Source organism: Microplitis demolitor, chromosome 1 (genome assembly GCF_026212275.2).
Source record: "Microplitis demolitor isolate Queensland-Clemson2020A chromosome 1, iyMicDemo2.1a, whole genome shotgun sequence".
In the NCBI taxonomy this organism is placed as follows: domain Eukaryota; kingdom Metazoa; phylum Arthropoda; class Insecta; order Hymenoptera; family Braconidae; genus Microplitis; species Microplitis demolitor.
The window spans coordinates 737918-758856 of NC_068545.1; the positions used below are offsets into that span (position 1 = coordinate 737918).

The window sequence follows — 20939 nt, forward strand, 5'->3', positions numbered from 1 at the left end:
TTGTTTGGATGGCGAGGTCAAAAAATCAAGCTCTTTTATATACAAAATATGAAATATCATTTTTATAATTATTATTATAATCATAAATTTATAATAATTATTTAAACTAACTATTTTTACGATAAGTATAAAACTGTTGTAATTTGTTATTGTTTAATATTTTAGTGGATATTTTAGTTGTAAATGTATGATACTAAAATAAAAATCAAATAAACTTTATTATTACAATATATTTGTTCATTAAAAAAGTATGGCCCCGAACAAAAACGGCGTTCTCTGGAATCAATGTGGAATTGAGTATTTTATATTTATTGTTTTTAACAAAATAACAAAAACAATTAGTAGTAAATTGAGCGAATGCGATGGAAGGGTATACTCTCAAGTTTCTCAGCGTTCTTTCGCCGGTAGTCCCAGAGGAAGTGATCGACGACGATGGAGTTGCAGCTGAACGGGTTTATGTTCAAGTTCGGGTACTGTTTTATTAAATTCCTCACTCTGTCAACGACGCGCTCGATAACTTCGATCGAGCATCCACGGATTTCGATCTCCTCTATGCATCCAGGGGATAATTCTGTGCCTTTAATTTTATTAAACCAAGTAGAGTAATTATATTAATTATGATACTGAAGTCAACCGACTTTTAATAGTTTTTGAATTTTTATAAAAATGATAAATTATAAAAAAAAAAATATTCAAAGAAAATGCACATTTGGAAAATTTTTAAATTAATAAGTGCATTTTTTAAAAATATTTTTTTTTCAATTATTTACTCTGCTACATTCACACTCGTGTTAACTTCAGGATCATAATTATGTAGTAATTTAAGAAATAAGAAATTAATTGTAATCAATTGGTATGATTAATTAAAAAAAAAAAAAACACATAATAATAATTACCTGATTGTAAAGTACTTAAAAGCGGGTTACTATATCTCATAGCACCAAAATGCATAAGTACTTGTGGTATTCTATAGTCCGGGAACATCGTTATTATATCAATGTCATTAAATTCACCAAGATCTTTTCCTTTATAACAAGCCCAAATATCACCCACTAAAATTTGAGCTCGCTTGTAAAAAGATACTGTAATATTTATCATTATTATTTATTTAAATAAATATACTCATATCACCTCATGTTTGCAGCCATTAAAAATTAATCAAACCGATCCAATTTATTCCACGGCGCGTAATTCAATTAAAAAAATTATTTGAATATTTATTTAAAAATTCAAATTTTTTACGCAAGTAAATTATAAAACGTTATAAAATAAAATATTAATGTTTCAATACAAATTACTCAGTTGATAAATTATTTCATGCGACTTACCGACTGGACTTTGAAAATTTTTGAATTTTATTTACTTCCCGCCGTTTTCGTTGGCGTCCGTTCATCCACTGGCTCACAAAAATTTTTCACAAACACTCACCACATATATTTATTACTAAAAACACTCACACACTCATATTAATCATGCATAAAACGAAAAAAAAATGATAATCGATAAATTTTAAACTGAAAATTAATTTAAATTCGCGGCGAACGTAAAGATCCCGAAACTTGGCACCGAAACGATTCGAACTTTATTAAAAGACATTTATATTTATTTTTAAATAAAATACTACCGGCATCCATCACTTGTAAAATAAAAAAACTTAAAAAATAAAAGCTATCTACTGACACAACTCCACGTAAATAATAAACTCATTACTGATCTCAGACGTAATTACCGAATTATTTAAAATGTTCGAAACCCGAGACGAACGAACAGTCAGAGCACGAGCTGACCGACTCACGAACAAACGAATACTGATCCCTGCAGCCTACCTCCGTCCTTTGCGCCATCTAGTTCTATTCAAACTTTAGACCAATCACGCGCCGTCTTTTTTCCGCGCGCTTTTCAAAATGTGAAAATTTACATTTCTTAGCTTTTTTTTATAATTTTCTAACTAAAAAATTGTCAGCTACATTCACACTCATAATTCGTTCATTCAAATTTATCAACTGAGTATTTTTAAAAAGTAAATTTTTTGAAATTTGTTTTGATTAAAATTTAATACTACTTTTAAAATTATAAATTATAAATAAAAATTACCTCGATGACCATAAAAGTCTGCTTCATCACGAAAGCACTCGAACTCATTGACAATCAGCTTAACTAATTTTTCAGCCGAGTACTGCGATGCCTTAACGCACTCGACAAACGTCCCATTGTACTTGTCAACGAGTACTTTACCAACTTGCTGTAAATTTTGTACCCGTTTCTCTAGAAGCGGCACCGACTCAGCTCCTGAATCAGCTCTCAGTACTCTAGCCAGCACTTCTTTTGTAATATTTGCGTAGTAATTCGGATCAATTATCGGGATTCCTTCCTGCAAAAAAAAAAAAAAAAAAAAAACCAACTGAAGTTGTCTGCAATTTCGTTTTATTTCCCATCACTCAATTGTGTCTGACTAACCGCAAAAATAAAATTATAAAAAAATGTCTAGAAGCAAATTAATGGGTGATCTTTTAAGAAGTATCAAACGACCAACGTAAATCTCTACTTAATTAATTAAATAATTAATTAGTTCAGTAATTGGTTAATTAATTGTTTTAATAGGAAGTTAGACGAATTAAGTAAGTCAGTATCAAAACCAAAAGGAGCAATCCCGAAATTTGGTTTACCAAAATGGAAAATAATGCCGCTAGATTCAAAATTACCGCTGATACCTGGGCCAAAGGGCGCTTACTATTTTACTCGTAAAAAACTGGGCCAGCAATTATACGGATGTAAAAACAATGAGTTTAATTTGACTGATCCTTACAACAATGAGATAAATTTCTACGCGTACAATTCACTGCACGACAGACATCTCGCTAATTATTTTAATAAGGAAAATAAAATTAAATATTTGATTGAACGCGGGTTCATTTCGGATAATTTGGATGTTATTTGTACGATTAAGGAGTACAATATGTACCGGAAGTACTTGAAAAAGGTGCACGGTGATGAGATAAAGAAGGAAATTGATCGGCGGGATGAAATTACGCGGGACAGGCGCGTGCTTGAGAGAGCGGAAGTGGAAGCTAAGAAAAATATCACGAGGTAATTAATTTTTAATTTAATTTAACTACTGGTGGAAATTGATAGCCATTTTTTTTTTAAGAATTAAAATGCGCGAGCGGAAAAACAAGATGAGAAGTAAAATTTTGCGGGATACGAAACGGAGAGAGAGAGAAAAAATACGGGAGATAAAATTGCGGGAAATGAGGAGGGAAAAAAAAGTTAAAGAGGTCGAAGAGAGAAAAAAGGAACGATTGAGAGAAATAGTGCTGAGATCTAGGATCAGATCTGAAAGAATAAGACAAAAGCGTGCAGTGCAAGCGCAGAAATTTAAAAAAAAGCTGGTAGATATTTTGTGGAAGCGAATTAGGAGAGATCGTCGGCGGAAAAAATTGAGACGCGAAAGAATTAAGAAGGAGGCTGAACTGAAACTTAATGAAATCCAAGACAAGTAATTAATTAATTATTTTTATCTGAGTGATAGTCGTGAGGTCATGACCGTGTTTTTATTTTTTAGATGGCAGCAGAGGTATGAGTTTCAGAAACACCAGATTATTAAAGAAAAACTCGCTCTGGCATTGGACAGAAAACGACGCGAGCTTTCTATTAATAATTATAATAAAAAAATTAATGACGAAAGGCAACGGATTGAAGGTTTAGAAATTTTATTTTACACCCAATTAATTCGAACAATTATTTAGAATTACGACTGGTCAGATTTATTGGGCATGTTAAAGCGAAAAATTAAATTGTAGACATCTGAGGTTGGATCAGATTCCAAAGCCTACTGATTAGTCGTGATATCAGATTGCTAGAAGTTATTTCACCGAATAAATGAACTAATTAAATAATTTAAATTACAGAAAAGTCTAAAAAGTACTCGGAATTTTTAAAATACCAGTCAGGCCGTAAGAAAAAAAATAAAACGTCTCGGAAACCGCAGATTAAAAAGCGAATTATTAATAAAAAGAATTATCCAGACGGGAGTTTTATTAATAGCGGCTCGTGTTTGATGACCGATAAATGTCGATGTTAATAATCAGAGGATATTTATAAAATACTCACATCGATAGCACGTTTTATGGCTGAACACAATGCAAAATAACCCGAGTGTCCATTAACTTTCCATTTGGTATCAGAGCTCGGGCTCCAGAAGCTGAAATTTAATGTGTCCAAGACACAGATCCAGTCGATGGCCTTGAGATGTCCCGAGTTCGGGTGCAGTTCTGACTGTGAAAAATTTTCTATTGATATTGTGCGGTCCTTCAGACCTTCTAGAACCTGTTGGCAGTTGAATAAATTTATAAAATACATTTTTTATTTATAAAAAGTGATAACTTACCTCACAAGCGAGACTTTTCACACCTTCCTCTTCAATGAAAACATTTTTTGCAAGTTTAGATATCAGTTTGCCTGATTCTCTTGGCATAAGAACCATTTTTGTTTAATAATCCAGACACTCTTTTTATTTTATTTGAAATACTTGTGTCTGAGCTTGCAGATATTTAAATTTCCGTTGTAAATTTAAAACTTGTAAATTATTTAAACAATCAGAGCTCGACCGGCATGACAAGTACTAACATTTCGTTATTACTGATAATAAATATAGCTAGTAGTTATGATAATAACAATAATATAAGTATGTGTGTATATATATGATGGAAAAAAATTAATGACCACTGGTGTAAGTGGAAGTGATGTTAAAGTAAATTAATTCGGTAGAAAAAAAAATCTGGTTGACAAAATATTTGATGATTTTTATGATCTTTTACTGGCACTGGTAACTGGTACAGTAAAATAGTAAAAGTGAAAATTCGAAATCGATTATTAATAAAATCGAGTTTTTGGTATCGATAGTATTGTAGGTATACTTTTACTCAAACGATTCGAGTTATCGATAGTTGGGAATTTCATTATGAAAACTGTGAGTGAACATAGTAGTCATCAGATAAATTTAAAATTATAAATGAATAGAGTAAATAATTTAAAAAATGACATTTCAAAAAAATGTACTTGTTAATTTTTTAATTTTTTTAATGCGCATTTTTTGAAAATTTTATTTTATTAATTATTTACTACATTAATAATTTTAAATTTATCTGCTGCTACATTCCCACTTATAAGTTAGCGCCATCTGTGAAGCAAAATCTTAACAATAATAATTATGGTGCGTAATTATGTTTTTTAAATGTCAAATATACTTGGGGTTAAGGTAAATTACATTATAATTTAATTTATTTCTATACATTATTATAAAATACTTTTATTTATATCACTAATTATTAATTTTCTTAAAATATTTTTATTTTAAGTCAATTAAATTTCTACCAGAAGTTCTCCATTGTCTTTTGTTGATGCACCGTCCTTGGATACAAATCTGCAATATAAATAAATTTATAATTAATTTTTAAACATTTTAAGAAGTATAAGATTTGTAATTATTTATGAATGTGAATATAGCAGACGTCAGAAAAATTTTAAATTATTAATAAATAGAGTAAATAATTAATTAAAAAAATTTTAAATTTGTCTGATGTCTGCTTCATTCACACTAAAATCCAAATACGTGTTTTTAAATTTTTATTCTACTTATACTTTTTATTTATTATTCAAAAGTTTAAAATATTGACAATTGTCAGTTACATTGACACTCATAATTATTTCTACCTTTTCATTGCCACATGTTGATCCTTCAGCAGCTGGTGCTGTCGCAACACATTGATCAGTTGCATTTTTTCGTGTACAATAAAGCAAAACACACGCGCGCTCATCATGCTACAAGATAATTTATCAAATAATAAATTTAATCATTATCATTATAATTATAATTATAATTATATTTAATTACATAACAAGCATCTAGAGCTCCAGCATGATAACATTGTTCGTCTAATGTCATCAAAGTCCCAGGTAAAATTTCTGGTAGTTCCCTATTTATTGTCGGTTTATTATAAAGACAGCGCGCCATTGGTAGCCTTTTAAAATAATTAAATAATTAATAATAAAACAAATTGACCATTGCTAAGGGTAGAAATACCGTTTTATACCGACACTTACTGTAAGTAAAATTTAAAACATTCTACAGTACAATCAGACCATCGGAAAGCTTTTCTATCAAACCGATCGCTGCTCATTAAATACCCATCTTCCCACTTGCATTTAATAGCACCTGGACCTCCGATATAATGTGCTGATGCTGACCCATCATGTGGCACTCCTAGTCTGTTGGATTTTTTAAAAATTTTAATTTAAATAAACTCTCAGTATACTTTCATAGCTTACATGTGAGCTAATTCATGGGCAGCAGTTGCTATTCCATTGAATCCTTCGTCGTGTACGAGTGCTACTGCTTCCAAAGCTTTGGTTGCTTTATTCCATACACACGCAGATCCAAAATTACTTATACCTAAATAGTCATTTTTATTTTTTTGATAAGTAATAATAATTTATATTAATTATATCATAGTCAAGTTTACAATCATCAGTTTAAAAAAATACCTCTCAATGGCATGCATTTTGAATTATCATTTGCCATTAATGGCCAGTCACATACTTGCAGTCTATTAACAATAATTATTAAGATTTATTAATTAATCAAATTAGTTTTAATAAATAAATAAATAATAAATGAAAGCATACTTAGTTATTAAGACTGCGATATCATAACTACTTTTTTTAAATCTCGTTTCATTGTATAAATACTCTCCCATACTTTTCATAGCTTTGACATTTATTGCATTATCATCAACACGGAATTTATCCAAGTACGGTGTTGCGTCTTTATCCTGAGTAAAAATAATAATTATTATTATCATTAGTGTACATATCCAAATTCATCTTAATACGGTAGTTAGCTGACGTCTAATAATTTTTGAATTTTTTTACAAGCGATAAATTATAAAAAAAAAATATTTCGAAAAATTGCACTTATAGTTCGTTAAATTTTCTACATGTGCATATTTTTATTTTTTTTATTTTTTGAAATTTAATTATTGAAAAAAAAAATTCAAAAATTTATAATTGTCTGCTAACTTCAGATTTATAACCAATGGAATATTTTAAAAAATTAATATTTTGATTAATTAATCAATCAATTAATTATCCATTCTACCGGCGATAAACTTGGATATTTGCATATTCCGGACGTGATCAAGATTAATAATTAGTGTAAATATTTGTACAAATGAAATGAATTATATTTAGATAATAAAATGACAACAGAAGCAGTTTATAAATTTTTGGAATCACGTCACCGCCCATTCAATGTCAATGACATCGCATCAAATCTTCCTGAAGGAACTAAAAAACCAGCTATCCAACAGTCGTTGGATAAATTAGTAAAAGCGGGAAAAGTATTGGAAAAAGTAAATTTAAAAAAACATTTAGTATTTATTTATTTACTTAGTGACAACTAATTATTGCAATGATTGATTAATGTCTTGTTATTGCAGACATATGGTAAAATAAAAATATATTGTATTGCCCCGGATTCAACAAAGGAACCACATGAACTGATTCGCGTTGACAGAGAACTCAAAGCCCACGCGAATGAACTTGAGACAAAATTTCAAAGCCTTGATAAAGAAATAAAATCGCGGGAAGCGACTTTGGCAACTTTGAAAGCTACTCCAAGCTTAGAAGAGGCACAGAGAGAGTATGCGCTCATTGAGTCACGAGTTGAGCAGCTGGACAAAAAATTGAATGACCTGATGGCTGCTAATAATTCCCAAGACTTGGGTGAGAAGAAGAAAAAAGTACAAAAAAGTTACGATTTGTATTCCCGTGAGTATCATAAACGTAAAAGACTCTGCACTGATGTTATTGATTCTATTTTGGAAGGATATCCGGGCACTAAAAAAGCGCTCTATGATGAGATTGGTATCGATTTAAAGATTGTCGGTTAATTGATGCATTTTTTTATTACTAAATAGAAAGAAATATTTTTTATACTGTAAAATTAGTATTCTGTTGTACCTGGAGGCTGTTAATATAACAATAGTAATAAAATAATTATTTATTGCTTACCAATGCAATTATTATTGCCGCGAGATTTATATTTATTTGAGGATCTGATAGTTGTCTGTAGCGCAAATCAACTCCGTGCCAAAATGCCGCCAAATATACTAGAGTTTCAGACATATCTGATCCAAATGATCTGCATTTTTAAGATAATTAATTTAGAATTTATCAAATAAATTAGTTATTTATTTTTTTACTGACTTGAATGTGTCGTAGTCGAGAATCAAAAGTATTTCGGGATATATTACGTCTCTGGTATCATTTTTTGTATCTGTTGTATTAGTGATGTTCATATATTTGTTACTCGCTTTTGGATAATCTGTCGGTTAATTTTTATTTTATCAGTGATATTGTAAAATAGAAGAATACTTTGGTCGGTTTGGTTGATGTTCTCACCTGGAAATATAATATTTCGCGGGTTTTTTAACTTTACATTCGTCTCGTTCATTCGAAATATTACGTGGTGGTTTGTAAGAAAAAATGAACCTCTTGCAGGAGGCTTTGGAAATAATTTTTGATTGTAGTATGAAGCATTTTTTGTTATTATATTTTCTATAATTCGAGATGAGAGTGATCGAATTACATAATTTTTGTTAAAAGTTCCGTCCTAAAATAAATTTATTATTTACAGTTTCCAAGTAGAGGGAATCTGTTGATATTTTGAGCAGTAATTTTTCCACTACTTTTTTTCCATGTACATTAACTTTTTTTTTTTTTTTTTTAAATTTTTTTACTTACAAATTTATATTTGCTATACATTCCATCGCGTACAATTATAGCTGCATTATTATTTTCATCTCGATAAGCATAATAAATCTAACAATAATAATAATAATTATTAATTAATTAATTAATTACAAATCTCTAGAAAAAAAGTTCTGAGATTAAAATTTTTCCAATCCTAGTCTATGAAATTTTAAATAAGAAAAAAGTCAACAATTTGAATAAAAATAAAGTAATAACTATTTCAAGAATTACTTACTCCATATTCATCGTACTCTGTGTAACGTACGCCTTGTGGCGACCATTTATCACTTTGTACTGTATAAACAGGTGTATGTTTTCCGAATAATAATCCCTCAGCAGGCCACAAATATAATGAAATGTCGTCACCAAACGCATGGAAAAATATTTGCGGATATTTTATATTTTTTTTATTCATCGAATGTAATATCGGTACTGTTTCATACTCCGGAACTATTAATTTAAAAATAAAAAAAACCTTAAATTACACTTATAATTATATACTTTTTATATTAATTAAATATATGAGTCTAAATAATTTACCGCTATCGCGATCGGTTTGAAAAATCGACTGAATTTCATCGTCGGTCATTAACTTATGAAGCTACAAAATATTAATTAATTCATTCATTCATTAATCAATTAACAAACAACTAATCACATGATAATTTTTATTAATGATATATTTAATTGTTAATTATATAAATTTACCTGATTCGATCTAACAAAATTAAATTGTAATACAGAGAACAACAGTACCGTGAAACGCTTCATTTTGAAATGAAATTGTCTTGCGTTTAAATTTTTATTTTGTTTTATAATGCAGGGAAGACAAATTATTTATTGATATTTATTGTCCATAAATTATTAGTTCATATGATATATTACTTATTATTTTTATCATGCTTTGTTTTTAATAACTCGACAATCATATTATATTCAAAAAAATATTTTATTTACAATATTATATATAACAATAAATTAACAATTAAATAGAATAGTATTTTTGTAATTTTGTTTAATTAATGAGAAATTGGTAGTCCGAAATTAAAACGGTTTGAATTCCTCCTAAATGAGTGTTCAGTTGCCACCAAATCAGGAAGTCTTGTTGCATTTGTGGCGATGCAGCTCCCTCGTATACAGTGCTATATAAATTAAATACCAGAATTATTATATTTATAATAATAACAAAATTTTTTTTCACTGTTCCTGTACCGAAAGCTTAAATTCTAACCCTGTTTATAGGGAAGAAAGTCGTTCTTTTCTTCTACGAGAAAATAAATGACAAGAATTAGTGCATGCGCCATTTTTCTTACAAACAGGGGCAAAAATTTAAACCTTCAGGTACAGATCTGGTGGAAAATAGTAGACACACCCTAGAGAAAAGTACGACTCGCTTTCGGCTCGGGTAGGAAATTACACACGTGGGTTATAAAGGTTTACTTTCCTCCCTAGGTGTGTAATGTACTAATTAAAAATATTACCATTCCATCGCCGCATGTAGATCCTTCAGCAGCAGATGAGATTGCTTTACAGAACCCACCTCTTGGCATAAAACATTCGAGTTTTGTACACACTTTTTCGTCATACTAACGTTTAAAAAAAAAATAATTAGTAGCATTGATATCCTTAAATTGTTAAAATAGTGCCGTTGTCAGAAGATAGAGATCCAGGTGATTAAATTCAATCAAGGCGTTAATGGCACTTGTTCACTCGGTCTCTATCACCTGGTCGTTGCAAAAAATTTTTATTAACTTACGTAGCAAGCTCTAGATCCAAAGACTTTTTTACACTGTTCATCGAGTGATAGAATTTTTCCTGGCAAGACGTTTGGTAGTTTTTTAGTTCTTTGTGGCTCATTAAAAAGACAAACTGCATCGGTTGAACTGTAATATTTATATAGACATTTTTGAATTAGTTTTTTTGAATAATTATTATTATTGTTAATGTAAATGATTGATCACCTGAAAAATTCATCAAGTAATCGTTTACTACAGTTAGACCACAGGAAACTATTGTGACTAAAAGTAACAGTGCCGGTCATAATATTTCCCTCATATCCTGGACAATCTGATGTTTCTTCAGAACCGTCGTGTGGGAGACCTAGTCTGTGGTTATTAAATTGTTAAATTATAATTATTATTTATTATTATTACTATTTAAATTTATAATATTTAATTACAAGTGTCCAACTTCATGAGTTGCTGGGAGAATGGCACTGTAACCGCCATTATCTTCTACAATTCCTACGGCTTCAGTAACTCGGTCTATTGAACTTCTGTTACATGCTCCCATTTCAAATGCATATCCTGTTTTAATTTTGTTAATTTTAATTTTTGGTTAACAGGAAGTTCATAAAAAAAAAAATAATTTCTTGAAGCAAGAAAAATTTTACGTTGTGAAATGGAAACAAAAATTTTTTTTTACCTAATGTTGATGTGTCACAATAACCATTTTCCATATTACACATGTCGTAGCTGCAGAAAAAAAAATTTTAATAATTTTTTTATTATTTATATTATTAATTATAAAAATAAAAGAAATAATAAATAATTTTACTTTGTTAAGGCAACTGCCATATCGTACATATCAAATGGAAATCTTGATTCCGTGTAGAAATATTTACTCATATCTGTCAATGCTAAGTCGGCATCAACTTCTACTTCACCACGACGATGGTTTTCTAAGTACGGTGTGCCGCCTTCTCTCTATATTTTATTATTTATGTTTTAATCTTTTAGTTTTTTTTAAATTTGAAATTCGCGGCTACGTAATATTCAACCCGAAGACAAAATACCGAAAATTAAAATATCTGGGACAAAATATCCATTAAAAATTAATAATCATAAGTCAAATGAACCATCGTAAAATATATTTAGTAAAGTAATTCGGTATTTTGTCGCGGGAAATTTTTCACTGGGTCAAATGTCGTTATCAAATTACTCAGGGGTAAGAATAGTAATAAATTTTTTTTTTAAATCTTCAAACTCAATTTTGAGTAAAAGTTCACAAAACGATACTCGGGGAAAGATTTTTAATAGAATATCAAAATATTACTAAATTATAAGAAATTTCAAAATAAAAAAAAAATGAAATTCTTAAAATTAAATTTCTAATTAATTCCGCCTTAGAGAAATACAAAAAATAACATAATTAAATATTTACTAATGATATAATGAATCCCGCGATATTTAATCGTATCCTTGGTCCACTTAATGATCGATATCTCAAATCGACAGCATTCCAAAAAGAAAGCAAATAAATAATAGTTGATTTGTAATCTTTGCCTAGAACGCTACAATTAAAAAAAAAAATGTTAGTCGGTGTAATTATTAGTTTGATTATTTGTATCTAGAAAAAAAAATAAGTAGGGTATAATTTATTCACTCGTATAAACTATGATCCAAGATTACTAATAATTGTGGGTAAATAATTTCTGGTACACTTCGTTTACTCCTATGGTGTTGAGATCTTCTCACCCTTTGTACCAGCTCTGAATAAACAATTTTAAAAATCATCTATTAATAATTAACTATTATTAGTGGGTGTGCGAATAGTTTGAACATTAATTATTCCTATCGAATCAAACAATTCGAAATTTTCCAAATTTGAAAATTGCTGGATAACTCGATTTGATTTAATTCGAACACAATTTGCACACCCTTACCATAATTATTACTTTTGAAATTAGTACTCACTCATTCCGCTTCGTAGGTTGTCGTCATCTGGAACTTCTCGTCGGTAAATAATATGAGGATGGGATTCCTCAAATTCACTATTTTCATCGGTTATACTTCTCTTCATACGGAAAAATTCATTTAAAAATCGCGGAGGTACTGGATGTACTACAAAGTCTTTATGAATTTTCCCATACAGTTTAACGCGTCCGTTATTAGATCTATACAATATAACCGATGAGTTTGTTAAAATATCCTGGTATATTTTCCCAATATTTTTGAACGGCTTAAAAATAAATTATTTATTTTAACTATTAACTTTTCAATTTATTATTTCTATTTTTCAAACTTACGTTCTCCACTTGACGATATTTTAAACCTTTTTGAGAAAATCTGTCAGGCCGCACAGTCCAAACGGGAGTACTTTCGCTAACTAAATATCCGTCTGTAGGATTCAAATAAACTTCGAGGCTTTGATTGAATGCATTTATTACTATTTTGTAGCTTTCATCATCTCTCTTTTGACTTATTGCAGATGATATTGGCATAACTTCATAGTAAGGAACTTGGAAAATAAATAAAAGTATACAATAGTATTATGCGTATAGAATATCGTGTGGGTTTGTATCTTTGTACAATTTTTTGTAACACCAGAATAAAGTGGGAAAAAAATGAAAATTAATTTTAAATATCAGAATAGAGAAAAAGTAGTCTTTTATATTTTTTAAGCTTTAATGCTTCGATTAAGAAAAAAAATTATTAAATTAATTATTTATAAATCTTTCGATAATTATTGAGCTGTTTCATAAAAAATATTGTTACACACTTGTTACGCTCAATTATCGGCTATCGACTGTCCGACTTTTGTTTTAATTGAAATCCTATACATTAATTATTATTGAAAATTTTAATAATCAATACCCGACATTTAAATATCGATTACGAATTTTTTTTTAAATAATAATTAATAATTACCTTTATTGTATGATGGGAAAATACTTCGTCGTTCGATTCGAGTCATGCGTTCGTGAATCTTTAAATTAATTTAATTATTAAAAAAAAAAAAATTAGTCACTAGACAATTTATTTATTTAAAAAAAATTAATTATTTAAAATTTACCTCCGAACAGTGAAATGGTGAAATGATTGTAATAATTAAAATAATTACGCTAATCATTGCGAATATAAAATAATCAATAATGCGATTAAAAATCGATGGATTACGTTATTGAATTAAAATCATGTTCTGTTACTTTTTATATGATTTTTCATATCGTAAATAATCAATTAAAAATATAAATAATCACTTGAATACATATCAGATTATTTTCCGAAGGTTTCAAAACGTAATTTTTATTTTTTTTATTTTAACTAATTTTATTACGTAAATTAATAAACTTAAATTTATTTATAAATCACTCATAATTCATTGCCCTGTTTGTTTTAACGTAATTTGTCATTTGTGATTAATAATTTCTCAATTATGGAAATTTTCATGGTCAAAATTATTCCGTCATTATTGTAATTAAATTAAATTATGATAATTTTGATCAAGGAAATGAATTCAATCAAACGAAAATTCAAGATCATTATGATTTATTTTTTTTTCTTTTTTTTTATTCTTACATTTATTAATTTTTATGTTCACACTCACAATAAATTTTATTTTCCATTTGTTTCGTTACTAGATTTATCTCTTGTCAAAACAATTAGAAATTATTTTTCACGATTTTCTACACAATAAAACAATCAATAATTAAAATAAAATAATAATAATAATAATAATATTAATAAATTCTACTTAAAAAAATTCTTAGCGTCATTATCGTGACCATACGTTATTATATATTTATATTTATATATTTTTTTTTTTTATAATTAAAACACAAGTAAATTACAATATTCTCTATTTCAATATTTAAATAAAAAATATTTTTTCAAACAATTTTAAAATACTTTTTTTATTTTTTTTTATTTTCATTGATAAACAAATTTTTGTAATAAAAATTAGTCCAATATTTTTCATGAACATATTTATTACGGAAAAAAAAAATCGCAGAATATTTTCTATGCGCGATTAAAAATAATTTTTTCAATTAAAATGAAGATAAAAAAAAATTTAAGTTTTCTGTTTTTTAATAAGATTTTATTTAATTAGCAGTTTTTTTTTTTCTTTTATTAAATTCTATCTGCAAAGGCCTTTTAGTGAGGCGCAGCAGCGAATTTTCACAGATTGTAGATGGCACAGCCACGTTCTCAGCCTGTTAATCAGCTCCGCGCAGTTTGTCACCGTGTCCACACACTCACCGTCCTCGGTTTCTAAAAATTTTAATTATTTTAGTTATATATTTTTATTAAATAATATAATCTGATGACAATTCACTAGGGGTGTGCAAATTCTATTCGAATCGAATCAAATAATTCCAAACTTCATAAATTTTTTAATTAGACGAATCGAGAAAATTTTCATCAGCTTTCAAATATTCAATTTTTATTTGAAAGTTTAGTTTTTTAAAGTAACCAAAAGTAATGATTTCGTAGATTCGTATCTGAACTCTTTACCTCTGATAAAAATTTTTCAAAAAAAATATTACAATTTTTAGTCGTTAAAAAAAAATTTGAATTTACTCTTACCCCGGAAAAAAAGTTTAGATCAAATCTGATCAAATTTTATGTATGAATAGATATGAACAGATTTGACGATCTGTTCAGATCAAAGTAGATCTAGGCTAACATAACTTTCTGCTTAAAAATCAGTATGTCTAGATCTGAAAAAATTTTGGTTTCTTTTAAAATTTACGAATAATTCGAATTTTTGGAAACTTTGAATTATACTACTCGATTCGATACGAATAGTTTATAAGTTCGAACTATTCGCGCACCTCTACAATTTATATATATATATATATATTAGTTAATCTACACTGTAAAAAATTTTCGGAGTGCGGAGCAGGTGACTGTGTATTTTATTTGATAATAATTTAAATAAAATCCGCAATCACTCCGAACTCACTCCCGATTTTTTAAAGTGTATTGTTTGTAATTATGTGTTATTGATTAATTGTTGAGTATAATAAATTTGAGTAGACAAGAATGATGAGAATTTGTTGCGTGGATTTGCTTAGATGCTTTTTTTTTTTTTTTTTGGTAATTGATTATATCATGCCACAGGTGTCTACTGATCGAACACCTAATTCATTATCAATTGTTGCTGTTACCACGATGTTTGCATGACCTTGAGTCGTTTTTTAGACCTTTATTTAATCAGTTAAAAAAGCGGGTACACATCCATATTTTATTTATATTAAAGTTAAAAGTTTTCATTTATTTTTTTAAGTGAAATTTAAAATTAGTCCCAGTTATTTTTTAATTAATGGTAATTGTGAAGTAAAGATTTTCATCTAGAAAATTTTATTTTTTTTTAATGATTTATTTTTTATCTCAATTTGCTATAAAACTTTAAAATTATTTTCTGCTTGAATTGTTTATCAAAACCCCATTAAAAAAAAATTTTTAATAATTTTTCTAGATGATAAATAAATAAAATGAGTATTGATTAAGTTGACAGTAAGAGTATCGTCATGATTTAAGTTTTTCATAGTAAGAGCGTAGTGATAAGAGATAATCCATTGAAATTGAAAAATAAGAAGTTAAAATATTAAATAATAAATATAAATTTATAATCAGATCCGAAAATATATAAAATAGAAATAGAAAAGTTTATTAAATTTTGATTTATTGTCGAATGTTCTCTTACCACGACCTGTACTCAGTCGATGATTTTGGTCTTGAGTAGCAGTGGACATAGTTACTGAATTCTGATATTTAGTATATCGTATATACGGATTAACTTCATTATTCAACGTATTATCATATACATTCGGTAATATTGAACTAGCTGTCGTTGAATAAGTGTGATAATTATAATAATTATTCTTATTATAATTATTAACACTTTTAGGTGGAAGTGTCGTTGTAGTTGACGTCGTCGTTGACGTCGTTGTAGGTAACGTTGTCTTATCATAATCATTGTAATTTATTTGATTATGTTCAGGAATTGATTGAGTATTATAATTATTATTATAATAATTATCATTATTATTATTATTATAATTATTATTATTATTATAATAATTATTATGATTATAATTATATGCATTATAATAAGGAGTCGTCGAATAATACGGATTATTAATATTATCATTATTATTATTATTATTATTATTGTTATTATTATAATCATCAATTGATGATGTATAGTCATATGGGTAATACGGTGTTGAATACTCATTATTCGACTGTAGTATATTTTGTGTTGTTGATTCCCATTGATACCTGTATATATTTTATTAATATAATAGTGATCATGATAAAAAAATAAATTAGTTTAATTAATAACTGTCGAGAATTAATAAAAATGTTTAAATGATTATCGAAGGATTAAAGTTATAAATGGTCAGGTACTTTGCTTAATATTTAAATAGTAGACTAAACGGGATAATAAATAATCAATTAATGGTTTCAGATTAACGACTAAATTAATGTCTGTTAATAATTAGTTATTTGTTGGGAAATATTGTTACTGATTTCAATTATCGCCACTTTGAGACGGATGATTTATTAATAATAAAAGCTCATTTATCTATTTCTCGGTCGTTAAAACTCGGAAATTATTATTTAGCTTCATAATAAACCAGCGAAGTTAATAAATTAGGTTTTATTATTAATTATTGAGGTGAATAGGCTGTTCATTTACTTCGTACCAGTTCCTGACATTTTTTAGTTTGGAAATTAAAATTTTTTATTATCAATTTAATATTTGCTAAAATAAAACTTGATATTTTTATTAATCTTGATAACAAATTTCATTAAATTAATTAATAAAAGCTCGTAAAATAATTTATTAATTTTGTAAATAATTAAGCATTCAAATATTTTATAAAATTAATTATTTAAAAAATCAGAAACTGAGAAATTTGACTTCAAATTGATGATAAAATTTTATTTAAATAAATTATAAATAAATACCTGTAATCTGTATGATTATATTGTGAAAAAGGGCGGCTGTGTATTGCATTATTGTAAATACCGTCATGACGTACATAAGTAGGAATATTTTGCGTAGAATCTGGTATTATATTTTCGTGTTCCGGTACACATCTACCATTCAAACAATACTAGAAAAAAAAAAATAGATTATAATTTCTTGTAAATAAATAAGTAATACTCAAAATTAAATGTACCTGTCCATCCCCACATGGAGAGCCTTCAGCAGCAGGTCTGTAAGCGACACAGTAACCCGATCCCGCGTCAAAGCAAAATAGTTGTGCGCAAACCCTGTTGTCTTTCTGTTATCAAAATTCATTTTATTTGAAAGTTATAAATTTAAATATTGATTATGACATTTAAAAATTAAAAACTTACGAAACATGCACTTGTGCCACGGTCCTTGCGACATTGTGCATCTAATGTCAATAATTTACCAGGTAATACTCGTGACAATTTCTCGTCTTCATGTGGTTGGTTATACAAGCAGGTAGCTGTGTCTCCACTAAAAAATAATTAAATTATAAACACCTCATTTTTATTTTCACTTAAAAGAAAAATAATAATAATAAGTATTATTATTATTTATATAAATATTTAAATATTTAAAATTTGATTTACAACACTCTTAATAACATCGCATATATTTATTTTTATTACCCACATATATATTTTAAATAATAACTACAAGTGTTATAAAAATTAAAAAATAGTGTGAAATAAACTTGTTGCTGACATTAATCGTGTTGTAATTCATTTAAGCTTAACAACTTTATTTATAAGATTTTATATAGATTTTTTTTTTTTCTAATAATAATATAACATAATAATACATTGTCCAATCAAAAGTGACTTTAACAACTTCCGCAATTTAAAAATATTTAAAAGTCATTAAATTGTTATTATTTATCTTATTTTTTTCCATCGCTTCAAATTTAATAAATAACAAAACTAACTGGCGATAAATAAATAAGGAAGTAAATTTATCAATAATTGTAATTCGAATAATATGTAGAAAAGATTGAACAATAAATAGCGTTAAACATACTTAAGAAAGTGATGAAAAGATGAGACACTGCAGTGGGACCATTTAAATCCTTTCTCAGTATGCCGAAGATCACTCATTATGTAACCGTCTTCCCAACGGCATTTTTCAGCACCTGGTCCACCGAGATAACTTGGTGGTGGTGATCCATCATGTACAGCACCCAGTCTGTATAATAGATTACAAATAATTTTAAATTTGAGTGTTTTCTCACAGAAAAAAATTATTTTTTTTGGCGCAAGAAATATTTTCTATTATAAAATGAAAAAAAAAATTTTCTTAGACAAGGAAAATTTCTAGTACAGTCGAGTTGCGTTATAAGTCCTATTAGTGTCTCTCTTATATTAACGCGAGTCTGGTTAAAAGAAAAAAAACAAGCCAGACATAACGCGACTCGACCGTAAAAGTGTAAGAAATTTTTCTGACCGTAAGAAAATTTTTGGATCCCGGAATGTTTTTCGGGAGACGGAAATTTAAAAAATTTATGTAATTCGACTACTCAAGGGATAGTTGGTGGTGGCCTGCAATTTTTGGCGGATAGCGAAAAATTTCAGAAATCTCGATCCAGATAAAGCTGAAGCTAGCGGCCGAAATAAGTAGCGGCCACGCGAAAAATTTCTGGCCGCTACTTATTACGGCCGCTAGCTTCAGCTTCATTCGATCATTTATTTTTTTTGATTTCGTTCTGCGAAAAACGTTTTGATTTTCAGGTAAGTAAAAAATTCGTAGTTCAAGTATAAATTTTCTTGGGGTAAGTAGCAAACATGTCATAAATCATAAGCTAAAGTAAGTATATAAATTGATTATTATGTTTGTAATATTTATTAATTTTGAAGTATATATTTTTATTACTCTATTATAATTTAAATAAGACGAATAGAAAGTTTAACAACTTACAAATGACCGACTTCGTGAGCGGCTACAATAATTCCACTAAATCCTCCTGTGTCCTCGATAATAGCGACTGAATTGACCTTCTCCAGACGCTTGTTAACAACACAAGCACCACCCACATAAGCGAATCCTGCGTGGAGAAAGTTTATTACATATTTTTTCCCTCAAATAATAGTTATTAATATAAAAATTATCTTTTTTTAATTTTCAAACTAAACAATTATTAAATAAAAAAAAAACATCAAGTTAATTTACTACTTTGTGTTAAAAATACCAAAGCAGTATTTTTTACTTAAATTATGATAATTATTTTTATTAATTTGTATTATTTTATTAATAGAGTTAGGATGTTATTAATTATAATTGTTATGGTTTAGAATAACGGAAATTTTAAAAATTAATTTACATTTGAAAGCCATGCTAGTGGCCGTCGTAAGCTAAGTCATGCGTAATTTTGTGAAAATAAATATAAACGTTGATATTCATCTCAAATTTTTTGGAAATATATTTTTGATATTTTATTTAGTCACTCACGTGAGAAATAGAGAAACTTACCGTTTTGTATCCTTTTGTAATGATAGTATATTCGTAGGCAAACAAAATTATGACATTTATCAGAATAGTTTATAGTAGAGACAATAAATAAGTAAATAAATATACGTGCAATCTCAGAAAAACAAGTGAATTAAATATAATAATATATGAGTTGAAATATTTATTTGGAGATCGCAAATACGTGCCAGTGAGAGAACAAGCCAGTGTAGAGAGCAGGTGTCCAGAAATTTAAAAGTCATATTTATCAGCGATTTTACTAGAAATTTATTCCAAAATAAAATTATAAATTAATTTTTTTTTACATTTTAAATAGCAATAGGTAAAGATTTCGAGGATAGGAAATACGCTGAATAAAATTTCATTATTTTTATCAAATTAATAATTTTTCAGTGGAATATTTATCAATAAAATTTAAAAAAAGTTTAAATACTGAAAAAGTAAAAAATTGACCATCAACCTGATGTACAAAGTAAAGTACAAAATAAAAATCGAAAAGTGATAGACAAAATAGGTGCAAGTGCACAACACAATTGAAAAGTGATAGAAAAAATAAGATTTTTGTTGGGATTTTTTTTTCGTATGTGAAACATACCTGCAGTTCCTCTATTGCACACGTCATTTGTATATTGTCTCCTGCACATATCTAATCTGTAACGCAACAATGAAAAAATCCTTCTTTAATATTTAAATAAATGAACGCAAATCAATCCACGTCACGAGACGACTCTTTCAATAAAAATAAAAATAAATGGACAATGAAAAAGCGATTACTGTTTTGCTAAAATTTTTTTTTTTAAATAAAGTAATAAATTGGTCGAACGAAGATGAAGCAACGATCTGTTTGCGTTATTACATTCAAAACGCAAATAAAAAAAAATAATAATAATTATAATGCGACGAGTTAAAGTTGAAAG

The 20939-nt window shown here is 27.8% G+C and overlaps 5 protein-coding genes across 12 annotated transcripts in view; 1 reads left to right on the forward strand and 4 right to left on the reverse strand.

Moving 5' to 3' along the window:
* Positions 1–47: 47 nt before the first annotated feature.
* On the reverse strand, positions 48–4850 carry LOC103570063 (queuosine salvage protein). Its single transcript, XM_008547667.2, has 5 exons — positions 4388–4850; positions 4111–4326; positions 2095–2371; positions 897–1082; positions 48–577 (listed from the first exon to the last, which is right to left on the reverse strand). The coding sequence occupies exons 1-5, from the start codon at positions 4481–4483 to the stop codon at positions 339–341; spliced, it is 1014 nt and encodes a 337-aa protein (XP_008545889.1). The 5' UTR covers positions 4484–4850; the 3' UTR covers positions 48–338.
* A 331-nt stretch (positions 4851–5181) lies between these two features.
* Positions 5182–8069, forward strand: LOC103570041 (homologous-pairing protein 2 homolog). The gene is made up of 3 exons (XM_053740071.1): positions 5182–5257; positions 7249–7409; positions 7497–8069. The coding sequence occupies exons 2-3, from the start codon at positions 7257–7259 to the stop codon at positions 7947–7949; spliced, it is 606 nt and encodes a 201-aa protein (XP_053596046.1). The 5' UTR covers positions 5182–5257; positions 7249–7256; the 3' UTR covers positions 7950–8069.
* LOC103570335 (venom metalloproteinase 2-like) lies at positions 5297–9744 on the reverse strand. Its single transcript, XM_053740055.1, has 12 exons — positions 9047–9744; positions 8803–8880; positions 8461–8671; positions 8266–8383; positions 8071–8200; positions 6685–6830; positions 6544–6605; positions 6328–6451; positions 6103–6267; positions 5894–6020; positions 5713–5820; positions 5297–5422 (listed from the first exon to the last, which is right to left on the reverse strand). Exons 1-12 carry the CDS (start codon positions 9224–9226, stop codon positions 5348–5350), a joined length of 1524 nt encoding a protein of 507 aa, XP_053596030.1. The 5' UTR covers positions 9227–9744; the 3' UTR covers positions 5297–5347.
* Positions 9745–9791: 47 nt separating this feature from the next.
* On the reverse strand, positions 9792–13181 carry LOC103570326 (A disintegrin and metalloproteinase with thrombospondin motifs 18). Of its 4 annotated transcripts, none has more exons than XM_053740061.1 (9): positions 12839–13181; positions 12196–12771; positions 11368–12103; positions 11236–11285; positions 10991–11117; positions 10773–10916; positions 10568–10694; positions 10293–10397; positions 9792–9953 (listed from the first exon to the last, which is right to left on the reverse strand). In XM_053740061.1, exons 3-9 carry the CDS (start codon positions 11436–11438, stop codon positions 9831–9833), a joined length of 747 nt encoding a protein of 248 aa, XP_053596036.1. In that variant the 5' UTR covers positions 11439–12103; positions 12196–12771; positions 12839–13181; the 3' UTR covers positions 9792–9830. The 4 variants fall into 4 exon arrangements, 3 of the variants coding, with proteins under 3 accessions (XP_053596036.1, XP_053596037.1, XP_053596039.1); XM_053740062.1 differs by having other exon boundaries at positions 12196–12301; positions 12507–13181; XM_053740064.1 differs by lacking the exons at positions 12196–12771; positions 12839–13181 and having other exon boundaries at positions 11368–12127.
* Positions 13182–14349: 1168 nt separating this feature from the next.
* Positions 14350–20939, reverse strand: part of LOC103569999 (venom metalloproteinase 3) — a 62819-nt gene continuing 56229 nt past the window's right edge. For 3 of the 5 annotated variants that reach the window (XM_053742879.1, XM_053742884.1, XM_053742893.1), the window contains 8 exons: positions 20618–20673; positions 19474–19600; positions 18580–18744; positions 17910–18036; positions 17729–17833; positions 17514–17662; positions 16243–16820; positions 14351–14804 (listed from right to left, as the gene is read on the reverse strand). In XM_053742879.1, the coding sequence (XP_053598854.1) occupies positions 14671–14804; positions 16243–16820; positions 17514–17662; positions 17729–17833; positions 17910–18036; positions 18580–18744; positions 19474–19600; positions 20618–20673 (1441 nt within the window). In that variant the 3' untranslated portion in view covers positions 14351–14670. Of the gene's footprint in view, positions 14805–16242; positions 16821–17513; positions 17663–17728; positions 17834–17909; positions 18037–18579; positions 18745–19473; positions 19601–20617; positions 20674–20939 lie in introns of all 5 variants that reach the window. The other 2 variants (XM_053742895.1, XM_053742897.1) reach the window with 2 other exon arrangements.